We start from the raw sequence: 22,753 nt of genomic DNA, 5'->3' as shown, positions 1-22,753 counted from the left end.
AGAAATATCCGATGCCATCGCACATCAGCGCTGACCCGGACCAGGATCCACCCCCTTTCATTGCACAAACGCAACCGCTGAGGCCCAGGGAGTGGCTAGAGTAAGAAAGGCTTCCAGCTGCCGGAGTTAAGCCTCTCCCCCTACGAAGTGCACGAGCACCCGCAGTTAGTACCCTGGCCTACACGAGCAAAGCGTCGCAGCGGTTAAGTAACTTGCCAGGCAGGATTAGAATTCCAGTCTCTGGTTCCCCTGGGTTCCGGCCACCTGGCCCCCGGGGATCGGGTCTGGAAGGAGGAGAACCAGGAAGGCTGGGGTTTAGGTAGCCTGAGGATGAGGAGATACAGGGGAGGTGGTGACTTCTGTTTCCCAACTGGGCAGACCACTAGCGGTGGCGAGACCACCCAAGCCCCAGCTCTCTGAGGCGGGAAGCGGGCATCACCCCACCTCACACCAGGAGCCCTTTCTCGGGGAGCTCGTCCTGGGCCGCTGTCCCAGGGAGCTGGCCCCGCGGGGGCAGAGGAGGAGGGAGCGGCTGCAGGAGCGCGAGGACACGGGGCTTCCGCGCCACACACACCGAGGCGCAGGCCCGCTGGCTCCAAGCGCCCGGCCCGCGGGCGGGGAAGCCGGGGAGGGAGGGAGGGACTGGGACAGGGCGGGGCGGCGGGGGCGGGGGCGGGGCGCCTGCCCAGAGGCGAGCCCTGCCCGGGGCGCGGCCCCGGCCCGCCCAGCCCCGTGCCTGTTAGGGACCCTCCACGTGACTCGGTGATGCAGAACGGTTATGACCTTCAGCGTGTGTCTGTGAACGCGAGGGTCCCAGTAACAGTGCGGGTTTGCGCCCGGCCCTGCCGGTGGGTGCAGGGACGTGTGGGTGTGCGAGCATGTGTGGGTGTGTTGGGGAGGGTGCCCAGCGACATGTGACAAAGACTCCAGTCTCCGGGAGATGGTGAAGGGGCCCGCGAGCAGGCGCTTTGTCTGGCTGTCTGCAGAGTGAGGTTCGCGCCGCGGCGGCGGGCGCCCGTGCGGTGCAGGATGCCGGGGCGCCAGGGCGGCCGGGGGCGCGCGCGCCTGTGCCGGGGTGAGTGCGCTGCGGCAGCGCCGGGGGGCAGCGCGGCGGGCCCGCGCCGGCCCGGGCCTCGGGCGTGACTGGGCGCCACCCGTGGGCGCTGCAGTGGTCGCGTGTCCCCGTGACCTCCGGAGGCCGCCCGGGCCCGGGTGGATCTCCGCGTGCCCCTCCCCGTCCGCCCTCCACGTGCGTGTCAGCGGCGCGCGCGCCGAGGCGCGCACCCGCCCGCCTGTCGCCGCCGCCACCACCGTGAACCGCGCCGGGGAAAGGTGCCGGGAACCGATCGAGCCGGGCCGCGGGCCCAAGCGCCATGGGCCGGAGGGAGGGCGGCAGGCAGCCGGTCATCCCCGGGCCTCGCCCCCGCGGGAGAGCGGCCTGGAGTCGGCGGGGGCCGGCCGGGCCCGCGGGGAGGCCGGCCCGCACCCCCTGAGCGAAAGACACCAGGTGAGGGGGCTGCGGGGGGGACGTGCAGCTCGGGACTGGCTCGGGAGGGGCCACGGGCCATGTAAGGGGGTGGGGGGCACCTTCCCCGGCGGGGGAGGGGATGGCGCTGAGGGGGGAGGGGGATGGCGATTTCAGGGGATGCCAGGGAAAGGAAGTTCCGGGACCCTCCCTGCTCTCGGCCCACCTCCGCTTCCTGCCTCATGCCTCACCTTGTCCCCAGCGCCTGGACTGCCCCTAACTGCTTGGGAAATGTGACCTTTACTCTGGGGGGCCTGGCCCTAAAGGCCCCAGTCTTCCCCAATCCCTGGAGGACCCCTTGGACCTCTGACCCAGACCCTCCCCAGGCCAGGCTCTTGGAAGCTGGCTTCTGGGACAGTGCCCTGGGCACGAGTGGGCACCTGCACCAGCCCCACCTGTGCCTGGGCTGTGGCCCTTCCCTACAGGGCGCTCACCATGGCCCCACCGCTCCTGCTGCTGTTGCTGGCCAGTGGAGCGGCTGCATGTCCCCTGCCCTGCGTCTGCCAGAACCTGTCCGAATCACTCAGCACCCTCTGTGCCCACCGAGGCCTGCTGTTTGTGCCACCGAACGTGGACCGGCGCACGGTGGAGCTGCGGCTGGCTGACAACTTCATCCAGGCCCTGGGGCCACCTGACTTCCGCAACATGACGGGGCTGGTGGACCTGACGCTGTCTCGCAATGCCATCACCCGCATTGGGGCCCGCGCCTTTGGGGACCTGGAGAGCCTGCGCTCCCTGCACTTGGATGGCAACAGGCTGGTGGAGCTGGGCACCGGCAGCCTGCGTGGGCCTGTCAACCTGCAGCACCTCATCCTCAGTGGCAACCAGCTGGGCCGCATCGCGCCAGGGGCCTTTGATGACTTCCTGGACAGCCTGGAGGACCTGGACCTGTCCTACAACAACCTCCGCCAGGTGCCCTGGGCGGGCATCGGCGCCATGCCTGCCCTGCACACCCTCAACCTGGACCACAACCTCATCGACGCGCTGCCCCCGGGCGCCTTCGCCCAGCTCAGTCAGCTCTCCCGCCTGGACCTCACCTCCAACCGCCTGGCCACGCTGGCACCCGACCCACTCTTCTCCCGGGGGCGTGACGCGGAGGCTTCGCCCGCCCCCCTGGTGCTGAGCTTCAGCGGGAACCCCCTGCACTGCAACTGCGAGCTGCTGTGGCTGCGGCGGCTGGCCCGGCCCGACGACCTGGAGACCTGCGCCTCCCCGCCCGGCCTGGCGGGCCGCTACTTCTGGGCAGTGCCCGAGGGCGAGTTCTCCTGCGAGCCGCCCCTCATTGCCCGCCACACGCAGCGCCTCTGGGTGCTGGAGGGCCAGCGGGCCACACTGCGGTGCCGGGCCCTTGGTGACCCCGCGCCCACCATGCACTGGGTTGGCCCTGACGACCGGCTGGTTGGCAACTCCTCCCGAGCCCGGGCTTTCCCCAACGGGACCCTGGAGATTGGGGTGACAGGTGCCGGGGATGCAGGGGGCTATACCTGCATTGCCACCAACCCTGCTGGAGAGGCCACAGCCCGAGTAGAGCTACGGGTGCTGGCCTTGCCCCACGGCGGGAACACCAGTGCTGAGGGGGGCCACCCCGGGCCCTCAGACATTGCTGCGTCGGCTCGCACTGCTGCTGAGGGCGAGGGGACTCTGGAGTCTGAGCCAGCAGTGCAGGTGACAGAGGTGACCGCCACCTCAGGACTGGTGAGCTGGGGGCCGGGGCGGCCAGCTGACCCTGTGTGGATGTTCCAGATCCAGTACAACAGCAGCGAGGATGAGACCCTCATCTACCGGTGAGCACGCAGGCTTCGCTCACCCCTCACCCCGGCGGCTCTGCCCTCGGCCACCCCCCCACCCCCTCTGCGCTTTGCCTCCGGCTCCTCCTCCCTTAGCATGCTCTTACCCACCCCCTCTCACTGCTGCTGTCTTGGAGGAGCAGTGGCCTGGCCTGGCACGGCTGCCTGGGGGGTCGGGTGGCAGCAGGCTGCCCGGGAGGGGTCTGAGTCTGAGGCCGAGCTGTGCCGGCTCCCTGGGCGGCGCATGGTGGCTGGGGTCTGTGCTGCAGCACATGGTCGCGCGCGCACACGTTATTTCTGCCTCTGCTGGTGCCATTCCCTGCATCCCCCCCACCCTCCCGCCCCCAGCATCCTCTTCGGCTTGCCTTGGGCCTGCGTGTCAGTGTGCACACCCATCTGTCCCCTGGCACTGTCTCCTGTCCCACAGGCATGTGCCTGTGTCTCTGCCTTCTTGAGTGAACACACCAGGCCTGTGTGGTCCCGCGGGAGGGGACATTCAGAGCTGGGAGCATGGGCTGCGAGGTCCTGGCTGCGGGGGTGGGGCTGGACCCCAGCCCGGGGCTCTGACCACCTGCCTCTGCCTGCAGGATTGTCCCAGCCTCCAGCCACCACTTCCTGTTGAAGCACCTGGTCCCTGGCGCTGACTACGACCTCTGCCTGCTGGCCCTGTCACCTGCTGCTGGGCCCTCAGACCTCACGGCCACCAGGCTGCTGGGCTGTGCCCACTTCTCCACGCTGCCAGCCACACCCCTGTGCCATGCCCTGCAGGCCCACGTGCTGGGCGGGACCCTGACTGTGGCCGTGGGAGGTGTGCTGGTGGCTGCCTTACTGGTCTTCACTGTGGCCTTGCTGGTTCGGGGCCGGGGGGCTGGGAATGGCCGCCTCCCCCTCAAGCTCAGCCACGTCCAGTCCCAGACCAACGGTGGCCCCAGCCCCACACCCAAGACCCACCCGCCTCGGAGCCCCCCACCCCGCCCCCAGCGCAGCTGTTCCCTGGACCTGGGGGACGCTGGGTGCTACGGTTACGCCAGGCGCCTGGGAGGGGCCTGGGCCCGGCGGAGCCATTCGGTGCACGGGGGGCTGCTCGGGGCAGGATGCCGCGGCGTGGGGGGCAGCTCGGAGCGGCTGGAGGAGAGTGTGGTGTGAGGGGGCAGCACCCGTGTGCTCTGAGGCATAAGCACAGGGCGGAGGGTCCGGGGCACTGCCTGGTCCAGGGGTCCCTCCTCGGTTTTTATTCTCGGTACCTCAGGCTCCTCTGTGTACTTGGCGGGACAGGGAGCCCTCTCCTCGGTTCTGGCCTCCAGACTAGCGTAAGGGGACAGGTCCCTCTGACAGGTGCTCACAGCCACCAAGGCAGGCGCTGCAGCCACCAAGTGGGAGTCTTGTTTTTATTTATAATAAAATTGTTGGGGACACCTCAGTGCTAGTCTCTGGTCTCATCCGGCTAGATCCCCTGGGGAGAGGATGGGACATGGGTGGCAGAGGCACACAGGCCAGGACAGGCGTCAGGGCTGCAGGTCCTCTCCCAACCCTGCCTCATCTGCCCACGGGGGCAGCACAGGGCAGTGGCAGGGGCTGGGGCTGGTGTCTTATGACCTGGGTGAGCCCAGGCCCAGCCCTGAAGGAGCTGGGGCCGGGCAGGTTGCCTGAGCTCTGCAGGCTTCTGCACTCAGACCTGCAGAGCGCACCCCTTCCTGGCAGGTGTGGACAGGAAATGGTACCCTACACCTGTAAAGCCGGGCATGTGGCACTCGACATGAGCATCTTCCCCAGCAGACGTGGCATGTGACAGTCCGCAGGGTGCCAGCAGGACTGGACTTAGCGACGGGAGGAGGTGGGAGATGGTACAGCCCTTCTGGGCAGACAAAGGGACCTGATTTTGCAATATTCTTCTGAGCACAACTCACTAAAAAGTCTCCATGGCTCCCACTGGTGACAGTCTCGTCTGCCATCTCCCAGGGCATCTTCTAGATTTGTAAAATGCCATCCGAAAGGGACTGGAAAGGGCTGGGAATCCCACTGCCCTGCTGTCAGCCTGTGACCCTCTGGAACGTTCCTGCCAGTACTGCAGGCACCAGTGAGACTCTGGCTGCAGCTGCTCCACTGACTCGCCTTGTCACTGTGCCCTGGGCTTTCCTGGAAAGATGGCCTTGGATCTCCTGCAGGGAGACAGCTGGGTAGGGGTGCATGTGGCCACTCCCCTGCTCTAATCCCCTATCTAGACACCAGACCGTCCAAGGCCAGGGGACCCTGCTCTGCCTCCTCTGCCAGGACCTTGGCCAGGCATGGCCCCCGTGGCCTCCGGAACCATCTGCCCTAGACACTGGCTGGGCAGCATCACACTGATACACAAGTGCCCACAGGCACAGATGGCCCTCAGCCCTCCTGAGGGTCAGACGCACGCAGCTGCTACGTGAAAACACAAGGTGGGCACTGGCGTCCCAGGGCCCGCGCAGGCCGCAGCGAACGCGCTGCACGGACACGCTGGGGTTTTCCGAGGGCGGCGCTCTAAGGTGCGTGTGTGCAGGACGAGCCCACATGCGTGCACCTGCTGTCCCAGCCCCACAGCACACGCTGGGTGTGGCACGAGAGCCTGGTTTAAGGAAACGGGAACGAGGTCCTCGACAGAGAAGGCCGGGGGTGAGAGCCGTCTGAGGGTGTGGAGAGGGCAGAGCGGGTGGGCGTGCAGGACAGGAGCGCCAGGACCACAGCACGCGGTATTGGCAGGAGGCTCAGGGCATGGCAGAAGTCACCAGCCTGGTCTCTATGCTTGGGGAGGACATGGCACCCCCCATACACCCAAAACACCTGTCCTGCTGCTGGCCCCTGTGATCGTGGGCCAGTGTTTCCCTTTCTCCACCTTGTGGGGGGAGGAGCTAAGGTGAAGGATGTTCCTGGGCCCTCCAGGGTGCTGGACAGGTGCAAGGTCCTGTGGCCCAAGGGACTAGCTTGCCTTACAGGTAGGACCCGGGACACAACCACAGGGCCCAGCCAAGACCACCAGGCCGGGGGCAGGCAAGGGGTGGGGACAGCCCAGGTCATCCCCTTGCGGTCACAGTGTGCACTGGCCAGACAGCCCCTCCTAACACTGAAGCAGCCACAGGACACCTCTGCCAGGAGAACCAAGGCCCGTGGCAAGTGCGGGTCGAGCACGTGATACACGGCTGCCCCGTGTGCAGGGCAGGGACCCCCTGGCTCCCCACAGAAGAGTGCAGACCCCCAGCATCCGGGAAACTCACTGCTCCCTCTCAAGGTGGGCCCAGAAGCCTCTTTCGAAAGGCCTCTGCACTGGGGCAACTGCCGGGACCGCCCACAGAGCCGTGTACACAGATGAATGACCATGGGGTCCTGAGGGGACAGCACTGTCCACGTGCCCCAACCCCACCCAGCCAAGCCTCCACACAGGCAAGGGCTGGAAGAAGCTGCAGGGAGGACGACAAGGCCAAGGTGGAGAGGACTTCAGCCGGCGCCCAGCACAGCCCATCCCGCGGGACCCCAACAGGCTGAGGGAAGAGCTCCCACAGTGGCCGAGGGCCAGGCCCTGTCCTCCGGCTCTTCTTGCCCTGCCATGCTGAGGGTGGCACCCACGGAGCGCGTGGGCAGGTGCTGGCTCCAAAGAACAAGGCGGTATTCCCTGGCTGTGAATCCCTCTCTAGCTCCGCATGCTAGTGGCAGAGCCCAGCAAAGAGGCGGTTGGTGTGCGGGCCCCTCGCAGGCAGGGCAGCCACCACAGCCAGGCGAAGGCACGCTGAGCTGCAGACCCACCGAGGGTGGAGCCACTGCCCCCGCCCCCTGCTCGCCCACCCGACCCCCGCTGGCTGTCCCTGAAGCACCCAACACAGTGCACACACCAGGCCCGGGTGAGGAGGCGGCAGGGGCTGGCGGAGGGTCTGACTACACGCAAAGTGCCCTCATCCACGCAGGGCGTGGGCTCTTGCTCAGGGTGGCCCCATTTTCTGGAAATTAAGAATGACCTGGGGAACTTGTTCAAAACACAGGCTCTGGGGCCTTGACCCAAACCTGTAGAATCAGGATTTCCAGAAGGGGCCTGGTAGCATCAAACACACACTCCAGATGATTCTGACCCCAAGGGGGACGGGAAACAGTGCGGGTCTCCCCAGAACAAGACTCCTGATGGGAGGCTCAGGCCAGTGCACCAAAGTGTCTGAGGAAGAGCTCCGGGGACCAGGCCAACTCCAGGGAGGCCGAGGAGTGAGCGAGCGCGGGGCAGCCCTGGCGCCCGCGGTGCTGAAGCAGCCGGGAGAGGCGACGTGTGGCTACGACTGCGGGAGCCGCTGCTCGACCGAGCCGAAGGCAGGGGCCGACTGAGGCAGGGCCACGTGCCAGCCCCTCAGCAGGGACGCGAATGACCATGGGACCCTCTGAGGGCCGGGGGCAAAGGTAGGTGGGCGCCGCAGCCTCTCACCTTCACGCCTCGGACGCGGAACTCGGCAAGGGCTCTGCTCATCTTGGTGGCGGCTGTGGGGTGGTCTTTGCCGTGGGCGATAACTTTGACCAGCAGGGAGTCATAGTGGGGGGAGATGACAGCTCCTTGGAAGGCAGAGGCATTGTCCAGGCGGATGCCCATGCCCTCTCCGCTCCGGAACACCTGCGGGGACGGGCGAGAAGTCGGGACCTGGCTTGGAGGCTGAGGCCAGGATGCAGCCCCCGCCCCAGGCTGGCCACATGGGCTCGGCTGCGTGCTGAGGGCCCAGCACGGGTGCCCCGGGCAAATCCCAGCTCTGGCTCGTCAGGTTTTACCGTTTCTACTGGTAAACCCAGGGGTACAGCCCCTTCCCCCATCCCACACGGTCATGGCAGCCTGCTCCCTGGGATGCGATGGAAGGGACAAGGGAGGAGAAGCCCTGCCAAGCCCGGGGTTGTGTGCATGGCCCAGCCCGGCACAGAGAGGGCCTGGGCGGCAGGGCCTGCCTCTGTTCCCGGGGCCAAAACCCTCCGACCTTCTGCTGCCTGCCTCACCAACCCTCTTGCCTCCATTCATTCACGTGTCCCTTCGTTCATGTGTCGCAGGGATGGGGTGTCCACTGCAAGCCAGACACTGCAGATCCAGCCGCTGACATACGTCCCTGCTAACGCGCCTCGGGGCTCCCAGATAAGCAAGGAAATGCAGACTGGCGCAGGGACATTTTGGGACAATGAGTGAGGACGGGATACCAGCCGGGCTGGCCATCACATACGGGTGATGGGGAAGGCCTCAGCACCCACCCACGCCCCTGTCCTTCCCTTTCCTTGCAGGAGGGGCGAGTGGGAAGACAGGGAGGGGAGGCACAGGGGAAGCGGACGGAGATACGGAAATACTGAGGGCGGAAGAGCGCCAGATGCGGGAGAGACACCCAGTGCGTGGGCCCCAGCTCCCCCGTCGCAGCACAGAAGCAAACTGGGAGCGCGAGCGGGTCAGGGGGACCTACGGACACGGACCGAGGAAGCAGGGAGGGCGGCTCAGTGCAGGGGAGACAGGCTGGGGGTGTCGGGGGGAGAGGGTGGTGCTAACACTCGCACATGCGGTGGCACTCATGACAGGCCTGTGGGGAGAGTGAGCTCCCGCAGGGAGAGCCTCCCCAGGGGTGGGGGACCCGCCAGGTGCACATAAGGAAGACGGGGAGTCAGGGGACAGCCCAGAGGGGCTTGGGACACCCGCTGTACCATGTTCCCCCTGATAAGGGGCAGAGGCTTGTGTTCAATAAAGAGGAACTTAATAAAATATTTAAGGGTGAACGCTCAGCTGTGAGCAGGAACTGTCGGCTAAAAATACTCTGTGGTAAACCAGGTCCAAGGAGGCAGGCTTGGAAGTGGGGGTGGAGGGAGTAGAGAAGCCGGGCCGCTGGGCAGCTCGGCCTCAGGCTGCCCCCACCTATAGGCTCTGATCCTTCCAGAAACGGATGCAGGTGGCCAGCTGCCTGCTGCTCTACGAGCTCTGTGGCTTTCAGAATCCAGAGCGCCCCATCCCTGCCTTGCCGTCCCCACCCGACCCTGGGCCCTCTGCCAGGGTCCCCAGTGTCCTGCCTCCTCAGGGGCTCAGGCGGATGGGGAGGCAGCGACCAGCAGGCTGGTGGGCGCTGCCGACACGCAGGACCCAGAAGGCGAGGGGGACGGGCACCCTGAGCAGGCCCGAGGGCTCCTGCCTGCAGCTAGGAGGGAGGGGAGAGAGAGCTTTTGGGGACCAACTGGCTGGGCCCTGGTGCTGACAGGAAGCCTCCCACAGAAGGCACAGGTCCCACTGTGCCCGGAGTACTCCTTCCTCCCACGGCCCACACCGGCATCCTTCCCACGCCAGCTCTCTCCCCGGCCGTGGCTGCCGTCTCGCAGCCCCTGGCAGCCCTGGACTCTGCCTCTGGGGCTCCTGACTGCACCACCATCTCCCTGACTCCCACTCCTGATGGCTCTCCCTCCACCGGGACAGCAGGGCCAGTCCTCTGCTGCCCCTGCCGTGGGTCCTGCCTTGCCAGCCCTCCTCCCTCCGCCTGAGGGCAGGACAGGTCTGGCCATCCACCCTGACAGCAGCAAGGATTTGGGCTCCTGGCGGAAGACAGAAGAGTCAAGGGCTGGGCTTCATTTCTGGGGACCCCGCACGTGACTCCAGGAAGCCGGCCTGCTCCTCGTTCCCACACGACTCCCCGCTGGCTTCCTCCCAGCCCGAGTGCGGGCAGCTGCTCTGCCCAGAACGCCTCCCTTTCCTCTTGGGCCCTGCTCGACTCCCGTGACTCTACGCTGGCTTCAGAGCGGCCCAAGAGCGTGTTCTCCCTGACGGCCGGCCCGTGGCGACCTGGCACTGCAGCTCTGGGTGCCATGGAGTGGCGGCCTGGCCCACGAGAATCGTCACTCAGGCTGAGACTAGCGTATCGCTGTTGGAATGTCACCCACCTCAATGCGGCCAGTGTCCGGCTGGAAGCTGCGTGCGGGATCCTCCGTGGTGACCCGGCACTGGATGGCGCAGCCATTGATGCGGATGTTCTCCTGCCGCAGGCCCAGGTCGGGCAGGCTCCTGCCCTCGGCCACGTGTATCTGGGCATGGACCAGGTCCACGCTGCAGGCGGCAAAAGAAGACAGAAGGAGGGAGTGCAGCGTGAGGCGGGGGTGGCTGGCCCCGCAGCAGGGGATGGCCGCAGACTCGCAGCCAGCTGCTCCTGACCGTGGCTCCATCGCCCCCTGCCCTGCTCCTGCCAGGACGCCGGGAGAGGCTCTGCGGTCTAAGTGACAGCGCAGCAGCTGAACGGGGCCTGCTGAAAGACCGAGGCCGCCCGCTCCCCTGGGGTCTCTCCATTCTCCCGTCTCCCCAGCCCAATTTGTCCCTGGAAGCCTAGATGTGAAGCTTTAGCAGACCTCTAGGTCGGAGGTTGGGACACGCCACTCTTGCAGCCCCGTGTGCTACGTTGCGGGGGAGGCTGCGTGGGGGCGGTCCGTGAGAGAACAGGGGCGAAGCCAGCTCAGCAAGAACCACGGCTGTCGGAGGGCCTGCGCAGCTGGGTGCTGGCATGTGCCCAGACGCCCTAGAGGCGATTTTAGAGTACAAGCCTCTCTACCTTTGCACAGTTTTATAAGCTCAGCCTTTCTGACTGCCATGCTCCTGAGGAGAGCAACAAATCCCAGTGGGACAGCTGTTAAAAAAAACCAAAAAGCTCCAGGTTTTAAATTTATTGTCACCGAGGCTTGTGGTAAGGACGGTCTGGAAACTACACTGGCAGATTTTCCTCAGCGTTCTGTTTTGCCTTCTAGGTCACTTCATAGCCGTGAGGACAATTACTGCTTATCACCGTGTCCGCACGCCACAGACCAGGGCCGTCCTCTGCCCATGCCTGCTCTCCACGACAGTGCTCGGACGGCCGCTCTCACTCCTGTCAGAGGAGGGGCTCGAGGAGAGGAGAGGCAGTAGCTTGCCCAAGCTCCACGTAGCTCCGGACCCGGGAGGAGCCTGAACCCAGTCTGTCGGACAAAATCCTTGCCGCAGGGTGCACAGACCCCCACCCCGGACGGGGCAGCCTCCGGGCGGGTTCGAGGCTGACGACGATTCCCAGCGGCACGATGGGGAAAGGCTCACGGAGCCAGAGTGTGAGGCTGGGGCGTCGGCAAAGGCTCCAGCCTTCGCCTCGGGAGCGTCAGGACCCTGGCTGCACCCTCAGTCTCAGGTGGGGTCAGGGGTTGGGGAAGGAACTGGAATCTGGAATCAGGAACGTTCCGTGGCGAGACGGACTGGCCCAAAGCCAGGGTTAAACACTTAAATTGCTCAAAATATGTATTTTGAAACAGTGAAAGCCATTTTAATTGTCATTTATAAACTAGGCAGGTTTTTAAAAAATGCCCATACTCAGTGCTTGTGGGAGAACACAGTGGCACGATGAATCTAGAAGGCTGTGAGGCGAGACGTGCCAACCTTTGCTCAGGTAATCTCAGCAAGGTGTTTGTCCTCGGAACTCCTCAGAGATGAAGTCCGAGATTTGGGCACACAACGATAACCAATACCCTCGATAACCATCAAGTCCAGAAACCACCTACTTGCCTAATACTACAGGACTGCATAAACTACGAAGTGCACAGATGATGGAGTGGTATGCAGCCGCTGGAAGTGTTTGGAAAGAATAGTAGCCTGGGAGAATGCCTGCAACAACTATTGAATATTAAATGTAAAAAGTGAAATAAAAATTCTATATAAAACATCTCAATTGCATCAAACTATTTACATAATAACATAAGTAAAAATGGAAAGAAAGATACCAAAAGATTCAGAGCGGGCACAGCTGAAGGCAGGACTAGAGAACTGGGTTCTGGTCTGAGCTGTGTGACTTTGAGCAACCCTCTTACCCTCTCTGAGCCTTGGTTTCCTCATCTGGTAAAGGGGGCTGATGGGCACCTTCCTCACGTGCAGCCACGAGGGTTCCATGGCACGCAGAGCACGGTGCTGGCCGTGGGTACACGTCAGCATCCTGAGCGATGTGGCTCCCAATCATTTTTATTTGCTCCTTTCTACTAATTCTTAGATAACCGGGTGATACTTTTGCAATAATGATGTTTTAAAAACATTAAGCACCTGGATCCCTTGCTGCTCCCACCAAGGTGGAGAGCGAGCGGGCTCCTGGCCGCCGGCCCTCTCAGAGGCCACTAGACGTGGATTTTACACAGAACGCGGCCACTGCCCCTTCCCAGCATCTGCCCCCACTCACTCTGTGATCTCCTCGGTGACAGTGTGCTCCACCTGCAGGCGGGAGTTGACCTCGATGAAGTAGTGCTTGCCGTGCTTGTCCACCAGGAACTCCACTGTGCCTGCGTTCTCGTAGCCCACCTGCGGGGCAGCCGCGTGAGCAGGTGCAGGCAGGCAGGGGAAGGAGCGAGCCAACAGAAGCCGGGACAGGGATCCCGTCCCACCCCTCGGCTTGGTTCCATAAAAGAACAGCCTGCAGCACGCTCTGCCCCCACATGCCCGCGCAGGAGGCCCGTGCCTAGGACCCAGGGCCATGCCCCTGCCTGGACGCTTCTCCCAAGGACTCCACTGGGATCCAGGGTCTCCCTGGAGCTTCAAAGAGCTGCACCCAGCTTGTCTGGGACAAGATGTCAGCACCCGCCCCAGACTTGGAGCCTTTTCTGGGCTCCGAGCTCCTCCCGGGCTTGCCAGCCGAGGCCTCCTCGTCTGCTCACACCTGGAGACCCAGGCTCTCCCAGACTCTTGGAGGGGTTTGCAGAAACTTCCTTCCTCATCTACTCCATCGTCGCCTCTGGCCACCACCCAAAGAGATGTCATTTGAGAGGAACCAACAGATAATGACTCTAACTCAAATTTCAACCATAAATCCAGTTTCACTTCTGGTCCTACCAAACCACAAACTAGATTTAAATCATCTCCCTCAAATCTGTTATGCAATGAGAGATGGCATAAGCCCATAAATAAGACCAAACTTACAGTAAAATTACTCCTATGAGGTAACCCAAATCACAACTCTCCATGAGATCTTAATCAATGCCTCATATTAACTGTGGCCGAGGCCTCACTGCGGAGCGCAGGCCCTGGCTTTCTGCTTGGGGAAGGTTACAGTTCCTCTGGTGTCTGTCACATCTTCTGGCCCAGGCTGCCTAGAGGTCGGAGGTGGCTCTGCTCTGGAAGGAATCAGGCCCTGCCTGGGGGGCTGTGGCCTGGGGCAGTGTGGGACCTGGCTGCTAGGAAGGCCTGGCTCTCAGGAGGTGGGGCACAGGAAGAAGGGCGGCAGGACCCTGGCCACACACCTGGCCATGGCAGGTGCTCTCCAGCCAGGCCTGGGGGCAGGCCGTCGCTGGGCACCCCTGCCTCCTCCACACCCCCGACCCGAATCTGCAGAGCTCCCAGGTGGGCCGAGATGGGCAGAGGGACCTGAGTGAGGACGTGGACTGCAGTGAATATGAGGCGGGAGACCAAGCAAGTGAGGACAAAATGCCTTCACAATGGTCCTCAATCTTGACAGAATCCACTGAATCCACTCCCTTCACTGTGGGGTGAGCCGGAGCCGTGGAGAAGCCGGGTCTGTGCAGCAGAGAGCTGAGGGGTGGCCAGGGCTCTTTCCCTCCCTCTTCTTAGCCATCCTGGACTCTGGGCCTGGCCCCTGAGCCCGCTGCCTCTGCTGTCACACAGAAAAGATGCTAAAGACCCCACTTTCTGGCTTCCACGAGATTCCTTCTCCTCCTCCCCGTCCCTCCCTGGTCATCCTGGGCCTCCCTGCTCCCCGCAGGCTGTCCACGTGGGAACCCTGTGCCCTGCCGTGAGACCTGCCCGGGGAAGGGGTGCCCGTCTCTGCGTGGGGAGGGCTCCATGCCCTCAGCTGCCGGGCTCCGTCCCAGCGAGCTCCAGCTCCTCACCTGCTTAGCAAGCTTGACGGAGTCGCCGGTGAGTCTCGCCCGGAGCTGGGGGTCCAGGTGGGCTGCAGGGGCAATCTCAACCACTTTCTGGTGCCGTCGCTGGATGGAACAGTCCCGCTCATACAGGTGCAGAATGTTCCCATACTGGTCCCCTGGGATGGAAAGTAAGCCGGGCTCAGCTTTTTCTGGAATCTAAATGCCCCCAAATGCCCGACAACCCCGATGTAACCACTGTGGCCAGTCGGTGCCTGCTCCCAGCGGGGGGTGGGGGGCAGCAGCAGAGACACTGGCACAACTGAGGCCTTAGGGACCCGACTGCCGGCCCCGTTCCCAGAGCCCACGTTCTGGAGGGAGGGTTCTGGAAGAGCTCCTGGGGGTGCCCCAACAGGCCCCAGAGCTGTCCCAAAAGCCAGCCACTGTGCACCCAGAAGGATCGGGGCCCCTCAGCTCCTGCCTTGTGCCACCTTGGCTTTGGGAACACTTCCTACTCACCCAAGATCTGCACCTCGATGTGGCGCGGCTTCTCGATGAACTTCTCCACAAAGAGCGCCCCGTTCCCGAAGGCGGCCAGAGCCTCCGAGTAGGCCCGGGTGTAATTCTCCTCCAGCTCCTGGGAGGGCAGGCGAGGGCTGAGCAGACGTCGGGCCCACAGCTCTGTCTTGCCCTCTGCCACGAGCTCTGTGTGCCTCACCCCCAACCCCACGGCGGGGTGCCCTGCCTTGCTCCCAGCCCTGGGTGCCTGCACTTTTGCTCACCTCATAGCTGTGCACGACCCTCATGCCACGCCCCCCGCCCCCATAGGCAGCCTTGAAGATAATGGGGAAGCCGTAGGTGTTGGAGAACTCATGGGCCTCGTGCAGGGAAGTGATGGGGGCGTCTGTGCCAGGGACGACAGGGACACCTGTGGGGAGATAGGCGTGGGGGCCTCTGTAATAGGTGGGAATCCCGGCCAGACCCAGCAAGGAAACAGACACCCCTGCCAGCCCCTCTCCAGGAGCTCCGTGGCCGCCCGTGGCTTGCCCGCCGTGTTCACCTGCAGCGATGGCGATGGCCCGGGCCTCCACCTTGTCTCCCATCTTGCGGACCACCTCTGGGCTCGGCCCAATGAACTTGACTCCAGCATCCTGGCAGGCTTGGGCGAAGTCCGCTCGCTCAGAGAGGAACCCGTAGCCAGGGTGCACAGCATCCACGTTGTTCTCCTGTGCGGGGGTGGAAGAGGCTAGTACCCCTCGGTGGCCTTGCAGACCTTGGCCAGCCTCCCCCCCTCCACCCGCTTGGCTCATCTGTCCGTCCACTCACACGCTTACTGTGGGCACGACCAGGTCCCAGCCTCAAAAGACCCCAGGCACCCCGAGCCTCCCCGGTCCCTGCTGCCCAGGCCCAGCCAGCCTTTCTGGCACACCTTGGCCACCTTGATGATGTCTGGGATGTGCAGATAGGCCTGCACAGGGGCCAGGCCGCGGCCAATGAGGTAGGCTTCGTCTGCTTTCTGCCGATGCATCTGGCCCGTGTCCTGCTCCGAGTAGACAGCCACGGTGCGAATGCCCAGCTCTGTGCAGGCCCGGAACACACGGATGGCAATCTCGCCTAGGGGGCAGGGGCACCAGAGGTTAGATTCCTGTGCGCTAGGAGAGGCAGGAAGGGGGTGGAGAGCTGGGCGCTGGGGCAACAGCAGAAGAGGAAGGCTAAGGCTCCTCTTGCTGGCCCCAGTGGTGCTCACCTCTGTTGGCCACCATGACTTTCTTGATGGGCTTGTACTCCAGGTGCCGGACATTTGGGGAGGCAGCGGGGGCGGTGGAGGTTCGGCAGGTACCCAGGAGTCTCAGGCCCCCACGAACTGTCTGGAACTTCAGCATCTGGGGATGGAAGTCAGAGCTCAGGTTAGAGAAGCCTCAGGACCAAGGCTCCCCAGAAAGAGTGAGGGGCCCTCACCCAACCCCACATAAAACCCATCGCCATTTCCCTCCTCAACTCCTGGATAGGCATGACATTCCCAGGCTGTAGGGAAGGGAGCAAACCCAAACTCAAATAGAACCCCAAACTGACCTTAATATTCTAATAGGCACTGTAAACTTTTTTTTTTTCAAGACAGGGTCTCACTCTGTTGCCCTGGCTGAAGTGCAGTGGCATCAGCCTAGCTCACTGCAACCTCAGACTCCTGGGCTCAAGCGATCCTCCTGCCTCAGCCTCCAAAGTGCTGGGATTATGGGCATGAGCCACCATGCCCGGACTAACACACTACAACTTTTAAAAGTACAACACTTCAAGCTCTTAAAGCAATTTCAGAGGACATTAAGAAGCCCTGGGTAGACAAGGAAGCTGTATCATCAGTGTCTGCCACCCTCTGCTCCGACACACCAGCCTGGGCAGGCCCAAGGCTACAGAACTCCCCCACCAGACCTACACCCCCCACCCTGTGGTGTCCTCGTCCCCAGGGTCCTGGCCAGCTAGGAAATGAGGGTAATGGCGGGTTATATAGAAGAGCTAGTCCTCATCAATGTGCTCTCTAAGGAAGAAGCCTCTGCTCAGTAAAATGCAGCTTTCTTCAAACAGCGGCAGGAACCTTTCTTTCTACTCAGGCTACCAAAGAAATCACTAACAAAAATCAACCAAGGGCAAGGGAAACAGGGCAGTCACAAAAAGACAAACGCTTTATGGTTCTTCCACTTATATGAGGTCCCTAGAGTAGTCAAATCCATAGAGACAGATGGCGGGTGGCAGGGGCTGGGGGAGGGGGACGGGGAGTTAGTGTTTATGGGGAGTTTCAGATTTGCAAGCTGAGAAGAGTTCTGGAGCTGGGTGGCAGCGATGGTTGCGTAACAATGTGAATGGACTTAATGCACTGTGCACTTAGAAATGGTTAAGGTGGGAAATTTTATGTTATGTGTACTTTACCATGATAAAGATTTTTTTTTAAATTAACTGAGGACAACTTATATCCCAGAATGTAGAGAGACCTCAGAGGTCACCAGGCCCTCATTTTATAAATGAAGGAAACCAAGGCCCAGATGAGTCTAAAAAGACAGCTGCCCAGAGCAGAGCTCGAACCCGAATCCAGTCTCTTCACCCTGCGTCAGTGCCTTATTTGACCGTCTGAATCATTTTTCAGTAAAAGTTTAAGACGCTTGACTCAGCCATTTTGTTTTAAATAAGGAACTTTAAAACGTACTCAATAAATAAATATTTTAAAAACCTCAGTGTCACATTATGGCCAATAATATGGAAAGGGGGAAAGAAAGAAGAGAAAGCAAAGAGAAGAGGAGGAAAGACCCACAGCCGGGGAGGGAAAGGCAGGCCCCGAGGGGCGCAGACCCCGCTCAGGCCCGGCGCGAGGCCTCGGGTGCCTGAGAACACGACAGTGACGCACTCTGTGTCCAGGGAAGGTCTCTGCCCGCGAATGGAAAAAAGAAAAGAAAAACAAGACATAAATAAGATCATTCCAGATAACGACAAATGCCACAAAGGTAAGAAACAGGCGACATCTTGTGAATGACCGGGAGTGAGGGCATAGGAGCTGGATGTCGGGAGAGGCCTCTCTGAGGAGGGGACACAAAAGCTGGGACCCGAATGGGGAGAAGGAGCTGGCCACGCACATATCTGCAGGGAAGGTACTCCAGGTAGAAGGAACAGCAATTGCAAAGGCCGCAGGAATACTGAGCGTGGTGTGCGCCAGAGAGAGGGAGGCCGTGAGCTGGAGGGTGGAGGCCGTGGCATGGGGGGGCTGCAGGCGTGGACAGGGCCTGGTGGTCGTGGCACCTCTCCAGCTGTGGGCAGGAGGGACATGGTCTGATGCATGTTTGGAAAGCATCTCTCTGGACAGGCAAGCAGCGGGGACTGACGGCGCTTCACATTGGGAGCGATGCAGGGGCTGAGCTGAGACGCACAGCCTCTGACAGGGTGGGGGCTCTGGGGTCGGGTGGGGTTAGGGTGCTGTTTGGGGGTACACGGGGCACCATTCACTGAGCAATCCATTGTAGAAGACAAGGGGAAGGAAGAAATCCTGAATGAGGAGGTGGGTGGAGATGCCTTTTCCTGCTGCAGGAAGGATAAGAGAGAAACAGGCAGGGCTGGGGGCGGGGGCTTCCAGAAGAGGCAAGGGCGTGGGGAAACCCTGGGTGGCACTGGCAGTGGGTGGCTTCTGAAGCCAGGGAGAACGTCCTTGAGAGAAGGGGGCCAGCTGCACCTTTGGTGCACCAACACCGGGATTCTGGGCCAGGAGGAGCCAACACGGAGACAGGGAAGGCGGGGAGCACAGGCTCCTCGCACAGGCGCGAGTGCTCCAGGAGGATGGGGCATCAGCCGAGTTGTGACTCCCAAAGGCGGGACGAGATGGGGACTGAGACAGGGCCACTGCGTGTGACCAGGAGCCAGTGAACTGGATCCGGAGGTGGGTACCCAGCTCACACTCAGCTATGCACAATGTGGGCAGAGTAACCTTGCTGGGCTCTGCGCTCCTCATCTTTCTAAAATATACCTTGTTATTAACTACACAGTGGAGAAGCCTGGCAGACACCACGGTGACCAAGAGACGAAGCTTTACTCCACTAGCACCGGGGACATCACGCGCCTGCCGATACAATCCAGCAAGAAGGACGCGATGCTCCTGTGGGGATCCTGCCACAGCGCACAGCCTGAATCTACTCAGAGAAAGCAAGAGGCAAACCCAAATTAAGGGAATTTCCAAAAAATAGCTGGCATGGACTCTCAAACACATCAGAGGCCAGGTGCAGTGGCTCACACCTGTAACCCTAGCACTTTGGGAGGCTGAGGCAGGAGGACTGCTTGAGGCCAGGAGTTCGAGACCAGTCTAAGAAAAGTGAGACCCAGTCTCTACAAAAAATAGAAAAATTAGGGGGTGGTGGCACACATCTGTAGTCCCAGCTAATTGGGAGGCTGAGGCAGGGGGGTCGCTTGAGCCCAGGAGTTTGAGGCTGCAGTGAGCTATGATGACTCCCAGGCAACCGAACGAGACCCTGTCTCAGAAAAAAAGAAGGAAAAAAAGGTCATGAGAGACAAAGACTCAAGAATGGTTTCGGGTTAAAGGAGACTAAAGAGAGGATGACAAAATGCACATGTGATCCTGGACTGGCTCCTGGGTTTCTGTTCCTGTGAGGAACGTCGAGGGACTACAGGCAAAGTTGATGAGGTCTGTGGACGAAACAGAACTGTGGTGATGCTAATCCCTGATCTGGATAATTGGACCATGGTTATGTCGGAGAATATTCTCATTCTTAGGAAAAAACACTGAAGTATTTCAGGGCATTATGTCTGTAATTCACACTCGAGTGGCTCAGGAAAAAACAGGAACAACGAAGCAGGTAGTAGTAATGGGGCACTTGGGCAAGGGGATAAGAGAATTATCTGTACTACTCTTGCAACTTCACTGTAAGTCTGAAGTCATTTCAAAATGACAAGTGAAAAACATCGTACCTACTGCCAATACTGTTGGAGGAGATAATATCAGGGAGTTACAGCCTCATACTTGCTGCACAAGAGGTGCCCAGAGCATCCACCGGGAGCTCAGGTGTGGAGACACACCCTACTCAGAGCAGAATGAACTCCAGAGGTTATCGCCCCGTCATCTCCCACTCACAGATCTGCAAGCGGCCGTCCTGACCCTCTGAGCTCTGCTCTGAGTGGTCAGCAGAAGCCAGAAGTTGCCCACAATGAGGAGAATTCTTTCCCAGCTGGAAGCAGGTGGGTGCTGGCACCAGGGAACAGGTATGGGTGCAAATCTCGCCCTTGTCCTGGCCACCAAATGCCTACTCTGCTCAGGGCTGGGACAGGGCTGTGACGAAAGAGCCCGTGGTCGGGTACAATGGTTCACACCTGTAATCCCAGCACTTTGGGAGGCTGAGGCAGGAGGATCATTTGAGGCAAGGAGTTTGAGACCAGCCTGGGCAACACTGTGAGACCCCATCTCTTCAAAAACTAAAAAAAATATGCCAGGCATGGTGGTGCACACCTGTAATCCCAGCACTTTGGGAGGCCGAGACGGGAGGACGGATTGAGCCCAGGAATTCAAGGTTACGGTGAGCCATGATCTTGCCAATGCACTACAGCCAGGGTGACAGAGTGAGAACAGGAAGGAAGAAAGGAAGGGAGGAAGGGAGGGAGGAAGGGAGGGGGGGTGGAGAAGAGAAGAGAAGTGAAGAGAAAAGGAAAAGAAAGAAAAGGAAAGAAAAGAAAAGAGCTTAAGCTATCATCTTGGGTAAAGTGAAGAAGAGGTACAGGGCTCTTCTGGGACAAACACAGCAACAGAACAGTAAACACAGTGGCTAATGAACCTTAACTGGTTTCACCTCAAAAAAACAAGACATTTAAAATAAAACAACGAGGTGCCCCTTCTGCCTACGACGGCAGCGACCATGTTGTAAACACAGCTAGTATTTCTGCTGCAGACTCCTAGGCACTGTCTGGTCATCAGGGCAGTTTCCCTGGAAAGCTGCTGCAAAACCTATCAAGAGCCTTTAAAATATTTATACCCTTTAGTCTGGTTAGTACCATTCTAGTAATCCACCCCAAGAAAATATTCTAAAGTGGGAACCAAGATGTATGCAGAAAGATGTTCAAAACAGCATCATTTACGACAGCAGGTAACAAGAAGCAACTTAGAGACTGGACACGGTGGCACCTATCCAGACACTACATAGCCGTTCAAAACAATGCCTTACATGGGTTTCTGACGACACGGGAAATGCTTATGATATAACGTGAAACCAAGAAAATTAAACAATAAACAACATGACCTCGTGAAGTTTTCAAAGCAATGGCAACAACTGTGGGACAGCATGTCACCCCACTCACGCCCGCGTGCTACAGAGTTGGTGCAGTGTTTTTTCCTTCTTTATGCTTTTCTGTATTTCCATATGGGAAAATTTCCATATTTTTTCCATTGGGGATGTATTTTTTATAATTAGAAAAAAAATAAAGACATACGCCAAAGGGATAAGAAGACCCTTGCAGAAATGGCTAGGGGAGCCCCTGCAGTGCCCCCCATGACAGCGCTTGGCTGTCAGGTCTCCCAGGAGCCTGGCGCCCCCACACAGGAGGGCTGCCTCGCCCACCTCACTGCCGCCCCAGGGGAGCAGCCTCACAGGGCGCGTGGCTGCCACACCACAATCCCCAAACCCCCAGGGGAGATACCAAATATTTCCTGGAGGCACCATCTTTCTCTCCACCTGGGTGGGCTTACTCCTGCGACCACCTGGGCACTTACCCATCATCTTGTGGGTGAATAGGTCATTTTGTTGCCCTCCTCCCCGCGCTTCCTCCTTACTTCCTTTTCCAGGTGAAGAAAGAGATTCCCTTGGAAGTTATGCCAAAGGCCAGTCACCTCCAGAGCCCTGCCCCAGAGCGCGGCCACCAAGTGTCTCCTCAGCTCAGTCAGGAAAGTGACGGAGCACCGCGATGCCTGCCACCGCCTTGGCGAACCCTCTCACACCCCTGCATTTGATCCTCATTTGCTCCTGGTGGGCAAGGGACTCCTCAGGAGTCCCACTTCTCGAAGAACCTGAGGCTGTGGGCAGAGGACTGTCCCGTGAGCCCTCGTGTCCCTGCCAAGAGAAGGAAAACAGACCATTCCCTGGGGTGCCAGGCAGATGTTTATAGAAGGGAAAAGGTCAGGGCCCTTTGGCTGAAGTCAGAGCAGGGAGAAAGTGGGGCAGAGAGCAGCCTTCCCCAGGCATGGCCCAGCACAGGCCTGCAGTCAGCAGGCTCGGTCTGCCCAGCCCTGCCTGCCCCGGCACCACTGAGGCTCCAGTTTTCTCTTCTGCAAAATCAAGTTCCACCACCCCAATCTACACAGGTTATCCTGGGACAGTGTGTCTGGAGCGTGCCATGCCTGGGAGATAACTGTCAGCTGCTGTCACTATCTTCCCTCTGCTCCCAGACAAACGCAGGGATGGAGAAGGAATCCCGCAGCCCCACAAAACCGAAGGCCTGCACCCTCTCATCCGCACCAGCCCCTGCCGTGCACACCGCACGGTGCCCCACGCCCAGACCTTCCCAGCACCACCTCCCCCGGGGCCTTCCTTGTTGCAAGGCAGCACAGGAGCCCGCTGAGCCAGGCCAGCCGAGCACCAAACACTTAGTAGAGTTTGCTGAATGGGGGAACCAGCATGTGGCACCCGCACACTCAGAGCACACCCACAGGCAGCAGCACACCGTGTACTTCTGCCACATGCAGACACCTGCCCCCAACGCTCATGACTACTCTGCACAGAAGACCCACACCTGACAAAGGCAGCTCCGTAGCCGCAGGTGTGCGGGGGCCACACCTGTCCCAGAGCACTCTCCCTGCACCAGCCAGGCACTCCGGCCTTCAGCTCGCAGAGGATGGTGCCGGAGGAGCCACGGCCAGTTGCTGCTCTGCCTGAGGTGACTGGCCTGGTCACAGTGTTCTCAGGCATAGGCTGCTGGAGGCCTGGGCTGTGGCCAAGGCTGCAATCAGGGGAAGGGGCACCCCTGAGCAGCACCCAGCCTTCCGAGGCCAGCATGGGCTGCTGGGCAGGGCAGGGAGGTGGGGAGGCAGGGTCATGCAGAGAGTAGGTGATCCATAGCCTACAGCCTGCTGCCTTGACCCCCCTGGGGACGGGGCATGATT

General features: G+C 60.8%; 2 protein-coding genes across 8 annotated transcripts in view; one reads left to right on the top strand and one right to left on the bottom strand.

The window, feature by feature from the left end:
* PC (pyruvate carboxylase) overlaps nucleotides 1–22,753 on the bottom strand; it is a 102,046-nt gene that overhangs the window by 6,560 nt on the left and 72,733 nt on the right. For all 7 annotated transcript variants that reach the window (XM_012665619.1, XM_012665617.1, XM_012665620.1 and 4 more), the window contains 9 exons: nucleotides 15,869–16,004; nucleotides 15,551–15,735; nucleotides 15,182–15,347; nucleotides 14,904–15,049; nucleotides 14,641–14,758; nucleotides 14,149–14,300; nucleotides 12,489–12,607; nucleotides 10,195–10,357; nucleotides 7,739–7,921 (listed from right to left, as the gene is read on the bottom strand). In XM_012665619.1, coding sequence (XP_012521073.1) covers nucleotides 7,739–7,921; nucleotides 10,195–10,357; nucleotides 12,489–12,607; nucleotides 14,149–14,300; nucleotides 14,641–14,758; nucleotides 14,904–15,049; nucleotides 15,182–15,347; nucleotides 15,551–15,735; nucleotides 15,869–16,004 — 1,368 coding nt within the window. The remainder of the gene's footprint in view (nucleotides 1–7,738; nucleotides 7,922–10,194; nucleotides 10,358–12,488; nucleotides 12,608–14,148; nucleotides 14,301–14,640; nucleotides 14,759–14,903; nucleotides 15,050–15,181; nucleotides 15,348–15,550; nucleotides 15,736–15,868; nucleotides 16,005–22,753) is intronic.
* Nucleotides 1,620–4,732, top strand: LRFN4 (leucine rich repeat and fibronectin type III domain containing 4). Its single transcript, XM_012665624.1, has 2 exons — nucleotides 1,620–3,309; nucleotides 3,900–4,732. The coding sequence occupies exons 1-2, from the start codon at nucleotides 1,961–1,963 to the stop codon at nucleotides 4,456–4,458; spliced, it is 1,908 nt and encodes a 635-aa protein (XP_012521078.1). The 5' UTR covers nucleotides 1,620–1,960; the 3' UTR covers nucleotides 4,459–4,732.

This window comes from Propithecus coquereli, unplaced genomic scaffold, assembly GCF_000956105.1.
Source record: "Propithecus coquereli isolate 6110/MARCELLA unplaced genomic scaffold, Pcoq_1.0 Scaffold120, whole genome shotgun sequence".
In the NCBI taxonomy this organism is placed as follows: domain Eukaryota; kingdom Metazoa; phylum Chordata; class Mammalia; order Primates; family Indriidae; genus Propithecus; species Propithecus coquereli.
Note: the sequence above shows the minus strand (reverse complement) of the source record. Positions and strands in the feature narration are given on the sequence as shown.

Bases quoted from the DNA above. Each gene is read 5' to 3' on its own strand.
- LRFN4 (XM_012665624.1), top strand. From the start codon at position 1,961: ATGGCCCCACCGCTCCTGCTGCTGTTGCTGGCCAGTGGAGCGGCTGCA. The intron at 3,310-3,899 runs GTGAGCACGCAG...CTCTGCCTGCAG, and splicing joins GATGAGACCCTCATCTACCG to GATTGTCCCAGCCTCCAGCC.